Source organism: Elgaria multicarinata, chromosome 7 (genome assembly GCF_023053635.1).
Source record: "Elgaria multicarinata webbii isolate HBS135686 ecotype San Diego chromosome 7, rElgMul1.1.pri, whole genome shotgun sequence".
In the NCBI taxonomy this organism is placed as follows: Eukaryota; Metazoa; Chordata; class Lepidosauria; order Squamata; family Anguidae; genus Elgaria; species Elgaria multicarinata.
Genome location: NC_086177.1, coordinates 34,452,853 through 34,463,472, shown reverse-complemented (window position 1 = coordinate 34,463,472; position 10,620 = coordinate 34,452,853). Strand labels below are relative to the sequence as shown.

At 42.8% G+C, this 10,620-nt stretch overlaps 1 protein-coding gene across 1 annotated transcript in view; it reads right to left on the bottom strand.

Annotated features, from left to right (window-relative positions):
* Positions 1-3,555: 3,555 nt before the first annotated feature.
* Positions 3,556-10,620, bottom strand: part of SYCP2L (synaptonemal complex protein 2 like) — a 43,176-nt gene continuing 36,111 nt past the window's right edge. Inside the window, exons 28-37 of the mRNA XM_063130018.1 lie at positions 10,087-10,166; positions 9,820-9,889; positions 9,242-9,376; positions 7,500-7,624; positions 7,246-7,340; positions 6,428-6,527; positions 6,269-6,339; positions 4,029-4,115; positions 3,902-3,971; positions 3,556-3,618 (exon numbers count right to left, since the gene is read on the bottom strand). Of these exons, the coding sequence (XP_062986088.1) occupies positions 3,556-3,618; positions 3,902-3,971; positions 4,029-4,115; positions 6,269-6,339; positions 6,428-6,527; positions 7,246-7,340; positions 7,500-7,624; positions 9,242-9,376; positions 9,820-9,889; positions 10,087-10,166 (896 nt within the window). The remainder of the gene's footprint in view (positions 3,619-3,901; positions 3,972-4,028; positions 4,116-6,268; positions 6,340-6,427; positions 6,528-7,245; positions 7,341-7,499; positions 7,625-9,241; positions 9,377-9,819; positions 9,890-10,086; positions 10,167-10,620) is intronic.

Here is a 10,620-nt window from a genome sequence, read left to right as displayed (position 1 = left end):
TGGTTGTTCTGAGTTTTATCCTGGGGCACATTTCAATCCAAATAAGGGCCTGAAAACATTTGAATGTAGGAGTTGCCGGGAGAAGGGAGGGGGCTCAGCCTGGAGTATATTCATGAGTCTCTCTTAGAAATCTCAGTATTGCACAGGTTAGTTCAGGTCTGAGAGGTTAGTGCCAGCTCACTTTTAGTGGCTCGCTCTTCTTCATTTTATGCTTAAGGTTTTTTTTTTTTTAAATAATATTGCCTTACTCAATCTTTCAAAGGGCTGAAAAAATACACAATGTTAAGACTTAAAACCACTTGATAAATGATAATCAGGTATGCTTTGAATTCGCAAAAAACATCAGGTATGCTTTGAATACACAAAAATCATCAAGATGCTGCTATTTTGAACCACCACAAAAAATGACAAATTTTAAAATTATTTCCCTGTAATATTTACCATTGAAAATAAATGCATTTTACATTTGACACATTTTACATTTGTCTGTATCCCACTGATACAGCTTGGAAGATGCTAACGGACAATATTTTCACTGTTCCTAAATGAGAGAGGGTTTTAATTATTATTTTTTTCAATTCCATGAAAGTGTATGCCGCAGTATAGACCATTATGCCAACCATAAACTGCATTTTTTCAGATTAAAGAGCAAAGCAACACTTGCCTCTTTGTTAATCTTGAATTCCCTTTTGAGATGATAGTTATATTGTATTTTATTATTAGAATTCTTTACATTCTATGACTAACAGGTTCTACCAGCATCATCAAAAACACTGTAGTTGTAGGACAGAAAATGAACCAATCCACCAACCTTGGTTTCCATGAGCGATTGTCTTAGAGCATCTCTACATTAAGGGGACATCGCAATGCTCACCTGGGGCTTTGTGCTTCCTGGTTCTTTGTTATGGGCTGCATTACATGGGAGGAGCGATCACATGCTTTGAACTGAATACTTCTGCTCTCTTCACTTTTATTGAGACAGCACCATCTAGTGGCAGAAGATCCTGTGTTTTTCCAGATATTACCATATTAAAAGTGGTTCTTTTCATACTGGGATTTCCAGGGGATAGTGCAGGAGACATCCTGGTTGTGACACAGTCATGTAATGGACCCAAAAACGTCTGTGAGTGGCCCAATCACAAGTGTGTAATAAATCACTCATCTAGTGAAATCATTGGTGTCATAGCAAGGATAAGAAGCTGACATTGGGCCCATCTAGTTTAATATTGCCTACATCAGGGGTGTTGAACCTCTTTCAGCCTGAGGGCTGAATTCCATTTCAGCGAAGCTCGTGGTAGGTAGGGACAAGGGCAAAAGGGACAGGTACAAAATAGCACCGTATTCTAGCTTGAAACTCTTACTCCCCCAAGCCATAGGAGAAGTATTTCAACCTTTTAGAACTGGGGGGAAACTGCACAAAATCCAGGAAGCCACCAAAAGGTGTTTGGAGGAAAGGGGTGGGGGCAGGGGAGGGGGCCAGCTGGGGAACCCTGGAGGGTGACAGGGTTTTGGACAACAGCTTTTCCTTGAGATGCCAAGGAGTAATCTTGGACCTTCTACATGGAAATCACGTGCTCTACCACTGAATCCTTCCACTTGAATGAGAGACATAATAAGGCAACTCAACCACTTCCTTTAACATGTATGAATCACCTGTTGCCCTTTAGCACCTACGAGTCAGCCTAAGGTTCATGCAGCTGCCCCTCTGGACAGTTCAATGATCCACCTACAAAAGAACGGAAGCCCTCTTCTCAAGATGGGACAGTTCCTAAAACAACCCCATTATAAAGAGATACCACATTTCATTCCAGATTATCTGATACAGTGGTACATATAGGATGGGGGTAAAACGTCATCCCTCCACATCTGGGGGAGGGTAGGAGATCCCTACTAAATGGGTCACCAAATACTTCTGCTGCAAGAGTTAGAAGCAGCTGGAGGGGAACATATCCCTACCCTAGATGTGGATAAGTGGGGGTTTTTTTTGGGGGGGGGTTACCCCTCCTCTCCTCCCACACACCATCCCTTATGCCAAATATTGTGGAATAAAAATGAGAAACCACTTTACATTCGGACTCCTCTTTTCAAGTAACTGACATCCTGACAGTGCTGGCTGGAAAACACGGAGCATGAGTCAAAACCAAGCCTGTTTGGTAGACTGTTACTGAAGCTAGCTTTACTTGGAAAATGCCTTTTAAAACACACACACACACACACACACACACAAACCAGAGCAAGAGATGGACTATGGGTACCTATGAGAAAAGCCTTGGAATCAACTATAACTCAACTGGTAGGAATTCCAGAGATGTAACCATACAAAAAAATGTTTGCGCCACAATAAATTTGTTAGATGTTGAAATTGGGAAGGGGATCTCAAAGTCATCCAGCTCAACATTTTTGCTCAAGGTAAGGCAATCGATCCACCATGCGAACTCTGACCGTATGCAGTACAGGCTACAATAAATTCAGTCAGAACATGCTCAGAGTATGATTCAGAGCTGCCAATGGTGTCATTACAGCTAGTCACAAAGAGGATTTGGATTGACAAGTTAGGCCTGGCAGCAATTACACCGTGAACTTATAATAACCAACATATAGCAGTTGCAACGTCCCGGTTTTCAGGGCTCATGAAGCATTGGCAAAGATGCTGTCTGCAGGATGCTTTCTCTCTCTCTCTCTCTCTCTCCCCCCCTCTCTCTCTCTCCCTCTCCCTCTCCCCCTCTCTCCCTCCCTCTCCCTCTCCCCCTCTCCCCCCCCCATACATTCCAGGTACATTTCCATACTCTTGCAAAGTGAGATGCAAAGTTACAATTCAAGTCCCTAAAAAAATGCCAACTGGCTAGATGCTTGGAGAATGATTCAGAACAAAAAGGAGAAATTCCTTTCTTAAGTGCTGGGGAGGGGCAAAATTGAGTTGGAGTTTGGACAACACAAAAGGCTTAGTGGATGGAAGCACCTGTGACCCAAAGAATAAAAACACTCCCAACTATGGTTTTTAATCTGGTAATCACCTAGACCATCCTTCGCCAACCTGGTACCCTCCAGATGTTTTGTGCTACAACTCCTAGAATTTCTGGCCATTGGCCATGCTGGCTGGGGCTGATAGGAGAAGATGTCCAAAACATCTGGAAGGCACCATGCTAAAGAAGGCTGCATTAGACAAAACCAAGTGACAGTTTTCAACTAGTAAGAAATGGGAAAACACCAACCAATTGCTTCTTGTTAGGAGTATCTTTAATTGGATTTAGAAAATTGCTAACATAATGAGCCATTAGGCTTATAAATTATCCAATGTAATTGATTGCTGTAAGAGGATGGGAAAAATCATGATCTGAAGGGGAATTTCAGGTGTCGCCTGCATTTCAGCAATCTCCAGATCTAGAATCTCCTCAATACCACCCCCTTGTGGGCAAGGAGGAAAAAAAAGCATAATTCATGTAAGCATTTAGGAGCACTGAGTGATGGATTGAAGCATTTATCCAGTGTATTTTGAAAATGATAAAGACACCATCAACATTTTACAAGGACTCTTCAGGTTTGCTTAAATTAGTGTTAGTCAGAAGCATCAACAGAAACCTTGCTTTTCTCCTCCTTGTGGTCAACTGCTTTTCCAAGCTGTGGGAAAGAGGGGGAAAAACCCTGAGAGATTGTTTTTAAATTTTGCAGTCTGAGAATTAAACTAAAGGTGACTTAAAATAAAATTAATTTTAATGCCAACCTGATATTACTTAAAAAGACCAAAATATTGACATGTCATCGACTTAGGGAGCAATCCTATGAATGTTTAGACAGAAAAAGTTCTACAACCCCCAGAATTACCCATCCAGTCCTATAATTCCCAGTATTCCACAGCCAGCCATGCACAATGTATGCAAATCTCCTTAGCTATCACACACACCTTCACGTTTGGGGCCATGTCATCCTGGTTCCTTGTCGTTTCATCCCGCACTGAATCCATGAACTGTATCCTGTGGAAGAAGGCAACTTAGATATACCGCCATATTCCGCGCATCCGAAATGCTCACCCGAGCTCCTCCAGCAGCAAGTCACAAGCCAAAGTGATGGCCAGGAAGGTGAGGCACATCTGCGGCTTGCAATGCTGTCCAATGACACTGGTGGCCAGCATGAGTTTTAGGAGGCACTTAAGCTCGTGTGCCCGCCCCAAAGGGATGCACAACTGAAACTATCAAGAGGCCGGAGCATCTCCCCTAGGAGGGAAGTTTACAACAGCTGGAATTGTTCAGCTTGGAAAAAAGGAGGCTAAAGGGAGACATGATAGAGGTGTGCCAAATTAGGCATGGTGTGGAGAAATGTGGTGAGCGAGACGTTTTTCTCCCTCTTCCAAAATCCTAGAACCCGGGATCATCCCATGAAGCTGATTGGTGGGAGATTCAGGACAAATAAAAGAAGTACTTCTTCACACGGCACATAGTTAAACTATGGAATGTACTGATAGCCACCAATTTGGATTATTTTTAAAGGAGGTTGGATAAATTCCTGGAAGAGAAGGCTATCAATGGCTACTAGTCCTAATGGCTATGTGCTACCTCCAGTATTTGAGGCAGTAAGCCTGTGTGCACCAGTTGGTGGGGAACACGGGTGGGAGGGGGCTGCTGTACCATGTGCTGTTTTGTTGGTCCCTGGTCAACAGCTGGTTGGCTGTTGGACTAGATGGACCATCGGTCTGATCCAGCATGGCACTTCTCATGTTCTTACAGATCTTACAGATCTACCAGTTGTATGTATAAAGCTGAAAATTAAGGCTGCAGGTCTATGCACTCTTATACCCATTGGACTCAGTGGGTTTTACTTCTGAGGTACCAGCAGGGCTCTTATGTTCTAATGAACTAAAACGTAATGGGTATGCCAATGGCATGAGGCGTAAACACAAGGAAGTGTTTTTTGGTGACTTACATGTGGTCCATAACAGTTGAGATTGGCTCGAAGTCTTCCCCTCTGGTAATCCCATCTTCTTCTTTCCCCAACAGTTCATTAGGAAAAGCCAAGACAGAATGATCCCCATCCCTGGTCACCCAGGAGGGGGAGGCTTTGACCCTTTCCTAGGGGGTCCCAACAAAAAAAATCACTTCTTCCACTCTGAATCTGTTGTTTGTCTGGGAGGGAAGCTTACTTCTTTAACAGTTGTATAGGAAAGGGAATTTCAGCAGGTGTCATTTGTATGCATGCAGCACCTGGTGAAATGCCCTCTTCATCACAACAGGTAAAGCTGCAGGAGTCCTCCCCTCTGTGTCAAGATACAAAAGAAGGCAGGGCTCCTGCAGCTTTACCTGTTGTGATGAAGAGGGCACTTCATCAGGTGCTGCATGCATACAAATGACACCTGCTGAAATTCCCTTTTCTATACAACTGCTAAAAAAAAAAAAGGAGCCCTGTCTTCCTTTCCATATGGTCACCCTGGTGGAAAGAGGACAGGAGCACAGCAGTGGGAGATATAAACTTACCCTTCAGTCACACAACAGTCCCAATCCAGATCACGGCCAACTATGGCTGCTCTTTTCTACAGCCCAGTCCCAGCCCCACACATGCTAAATGCATTTGTAGTTTGGCCTTTAGCTTTAAAAAGGATCGAACAAGATGGCCATGAGGGAGGGAAGTTGTGTTGCATAATGGGTAGATGGGTTCTGCACTGGCTATTGGTGAATTTGAGATTTTTAACATATAGTTACTAATTGTGGTTGAAGCTGATTTGTAAACTCTAGTGGGTCAGAAGGCAAGGTGAAAATATTGAGCCCCTGCTCAGTGCAGGATCTGCAGCGCAGGATGCAACTACAGCATCCCTGACAGATGGATCTCCAGCTTCCACTTAAACACCTCCAGTGAAAGACAGCCCACTACCTCCCGAGGCAGACTGCTATCCAGCCGACGGATACAGCAACACACATATTTTACACCTGCTCTGCTAGCCTGAGGAAGGTGGGAGTGGAGATTGACGCCCCACCCCTTAGAATCTAATGCGGTGGAGTATCGCTGGGGGTGGAAATCATTTCTCTGAAACAAAAGAGTTTCCTTGTTCAATAACCACACCTGGTTGGCCATTTGAAAAAGCAGAATGTCAGTAACATCCAGGGGATGGCGCTGGCTACTTGCGACCCGTGCTATCTGAAGAAGCCCTCAATGGTGGTAAGATAAACATGCTAACGAGGACAAAGGAAATAGTGACCTTTCAAACCCAAGCTACAGAGGAAAAGCATGCAAGAAAAAATCTCAGTGGTGCTCATTGGACAGGGAGCAAAAAGATAAATACCTCTGCATTTGAAGAATGCAAAAAGCATTCAGTTTACGGTTCAGCTTGTTGGATTGCTTAGTCCAAAATTCCTGAAACAAATGTTCTTAATATGAGTCAGATGTTAAAACATTAAAATCAATCAACAGACAAAGTAAAAAAGAAAGAAAGTATACACACCATTGTGTCCTTCTCAAGACTTGAGAGAAACTGAGATCTCTTCTCAAGATTGGCAAGTTCCTGGACAACAATCTTGTGGAAGCTTTCCAGTTCATTTAGCCTGTTGCAGACAAATGCAAGCACTTTGTTTCTTCAGCAAAGAAGTATTTGACATTGCTGCCCCCTGGAACAAATAGGACTTCCACCACCTGGTCCACCAGTTCCTGTCCAGTTTGCTATGTGCCACTTCTACATTGCTTGGATTTGAAATCAGTAGACTTAAAAAAACCAACCCAACACATCATCTATCAGCTGCATTCTTGATAACCTGGGCTTCCTTCAAAGCTACTCATTAAGCAAACCCTGCAAAGCTCAGCCATTGTGGAGAGACTTCCCTGAGCCATCGCTTGCCCACAGCTAGCCATCTTCCTTTGCCAATATACAGCCTCAGAGGAAGATTGGATGTATTCTAGGTTGCATATTCCTGCAAAGCAATGACAAGGCCCAATACCTGATCAATGCGCTTACATAAACTGAGTATGTACTCTAGAATTGCCCTTCAAATGCAAGACACAAGCTGCAGAACAATTTTCTTTGACTGAAATATGGAAGTCAAACAACTTCTACAAAATGGTGATGTTTGCCCCACTTTACAATCTTAAAGGAAATGCTCTGTAATTGTAGTTCATCCCAAGTGCGCAACACTCTTCTTATGAATCATCACCTGCTACGAAAATGAAAATAGGTAAGAACCAAGACCTTCACTTAAGCTCAGCAGCAATTGTTGCAGAAGAGAAGAGATGGCCATGCTTAAGTTACATTGGATGGGCACCACCTACCGGCTCTGATGGATCCGATTCAATAATGCAGATATATTCTGTCCAGGTGCTTTCAAGATATTGTGTGTGTAAACCTCCATCCTCTTGTACCTAGACTAAGTCAGAGTACAGGTAAAATTGGAACAAAAAAAATATTAATAGCGGGTGGGAAATATCCATAGCTGACAGATTCATAACTCTGTCTATTACTAGGCCAGAGTGTACAAAATAGGCATTTGGTTGCACTTAAAAAACAAATAAAAACACACACTTACCCAAAATGTTTTCTTCAATTCACTCGTAAAGTTTTCAAATGCAGCAATGACTCCCGAGTCGCCAATTTCTTCCTCAAATAATTTGGAGATAAATTCATCATCCTCTAATTCATCTAAATTTTGGCCTGCAAGGAAGAAACACAGCCCTCCAACAATTATAAAGCTTAACTGTGTGTTTGCACAATACCTTGGGGGGGGGGGGGGGAAACCCTACCAAAGAATAACATTTTTTTCCCAAAGAAATAAAGTGAAACCCAACATTGTATGAGCAGAAGCTTGCTAAGGGAATGGGACTTCTTGCTCTCTTCTCCTATTGCAGCTCCCTTCCCAAAAATCTGCTTCAGACAGTTCTTCAGCCTCCCAGAACAGATCCTGAAGTTGCATGAGTGCTTCAGTGGGGAGGGGGGATTGCCCCCACCCAGTTCTGCTGATGGAAGCAGCACTGTCAGAGGAAGAATTTCGTTGGATTCCACCCATAATCTGGAAGACTTAACCTGCCAATGAGACACATCATACCATTCGTATTGCTTTGATTTTTCACAAATGGAGGCAAAAAATTCGCTGTGCAAATTATCATGGTGTTATGGTTATAACAACCATGGCACAGACAGAATGGTTTAAACCACCTTCCCATGGTCCCAATCCTAATCATACACACAGGTTGCTATTTATTGTTTTTAAAGCATGTGACGCCATATGTAACATGTCTAGAGATGTGAGGTCCCAGGAAAAAAAACAGAAAAAATGGGTGGGGGGAATTGAAGCATTTAGAAAAAACCTTTCCCCAAAAGACCCTGGGAAAAAATGGGTGGGGGAGAAATATTCCCCTCCCACACACACATAGCCTCAGCTCAGACAACACGTTTCTCTAGGCAGTGGGAAAACTCCACTCAACGGTTGAGTTTTTAGTTGGTACTCACCACACAACATGTTCTAACTCCACGGTTGTGTGAGTGTGGGCTACTGTAGAGTTGAGTAAAAGGCAACGCAACACTTGATTGATAGCTATTCCACCCTCTCTTCTCTTCCGGTCCTCCTGATGGTATCCTATCAGCCATTGCTGCAAAAAAAACCCAATCCCAGCGGCTCTCCTAGAGTGGTATTTGCTCCTTTTGCCACTCTTGCCAGGGAACTCTGTAGCCAATGGGAAAAGTCAATGCAACGGCGAACTCCACGGAGCCCCCCAAACAACACACAACACTAAAGTTGTGCAGGAACTCTCCTCTGCACAGCATGGATATTCTGTGTGGAGTGCTTGCTACAAAACCTCCACTGTGGGGTGGAATTTCCCCTCCAGACAACACATTCCTCAACAGTGGAGTAAAAACTCGACTGTGGAATCCTAAAACCACCATTGAGAAATGTCTAATCTGAACTGAGCCATACAGACTTTTCTGTGTTTTTTCTAGGCCTTCACATCTAACACATCACATGAACGTTGCCCCTTAGGCACCTCTCTAGAGGGGACCCCAATAAAACAACCACCCAAACAAAAGCAAATTACAGAATACCTTAAACAAGTAAAGCGGATCAATAGTTGTTAAGAAGCCAGAGCTACTAAAAACAAAAGGAAAGCCTACATTGGGAATGCTCTGGGAAACAGGCAGGTCTTCACGTTTGACAAGACACAAGTAGTAAAGAGGATCAGGGAAACAATTTCAATTCAAATCAATTACAGAAAAGTTTATTATTTACTTGCAACATTGACAGAATAGTGGTGTGGTAGCGGTTAGTCTAATCACCTTTTGGAGATTCCTCTTCCATCTCTATGGAATCAAAGAGCTTTTTCGGTATAAAAGAAAAGCTCGAAGACTTTTCATTTGCAGGTGTCCTCTCTGTGCGTTTTAAGTGCTTCCTAATGAGATCAGCTGAGAAGTCTCACAAAAACAAAATCCCACATCCAGTCATTAGTATCAAATTTTACAAGGCGTAGTTGTTTTATACCTAAGAGGCTAGCCATATTTTCTTTGAATTACGTCCCAGTGGATGTCAGTGAATGTTGCAATTTAATTGAAGTTAGATTCACATTAGGATATTCCAAACAGTTAACATCTCTGTGGGGGGCTGCAGTAAAGGGAGGGGCGCATACGGCCCTCAGGCTGTGCAGCCTTTCTTTACTTGACTCATCTAGCAGCCCATATTGATTGCCTTTCAATGTTAGTAACTGTTCGTATTGTAGGTCTGGGCGGCACACATACAGGGGAACAAAGGAAGAGGGACCATTCTTCCCACTCCTTAAATAACTAGGAAAATTTGTGATATAAGTTTGCTGTTACTCTTTGAGCCTCTTCTCATTCTGTTTTGCTCGGACTTCGTCTACCTGAAAGCTTCCTCTTAGATTTGGAGACTTTATCTTCCAGAGGTAGAGTACTAGATGCAGCATCATATTTCTAGGAAGAGAAGAAAAAGAGGGGGGGGGGGATGAAGAAAACATTCAGACTACAGTGTTTAAAAATGTGTATTATATCCCTGTCTCAAAAGTGGAATGAAGTAGTAAGAGAGAAATCATCTATATTAACATACATACGTATACACACATATAAAACACAAGCATACATGCATACAAATATAATTACTAAAACTATACCTTGCTTGATCCAGTGTCTGAGTTATTGGGCGAAGAATTACTGCTTAATGGCAAAGTGGCACCCATCATTTCCAAACTATCTAAAAGAAGCAAATTATAAGCATAACTTCCAGATCCTTATAGGGGGAACACTAAATTGCTTCTTACAAAAAACACAAAAAAACTCCATGATGCAGAAACAGAGATATTGATAGGTGGTGGTCTTCTTTCTACTGATCAATCCAGTATCATATCTATAGCTAGACCACGGGTGCCCAACCTCTTTGGGTCAGTCAGCACATTTGGAATCTTGGAGGATGTCATGAGCACTCTCACAAAATGGCTGCCATGGAGTTTCTCACCCATTCGTAAAATGGCTGCTGTCTTAGGCAAAACAAGTCACAGAAAACTCATTTCCCAGAAGCTAAGTGAATGAGATGAAAAGAAAACTAACTTGCCCAAAAACCAAAGTACAAGGCACAGGCGCGGGCTGAGCTCTAAAAACACAAAATCGAAATAAAGATGGTGCTGGAGGGCAGCCCTTCACTTTACAGT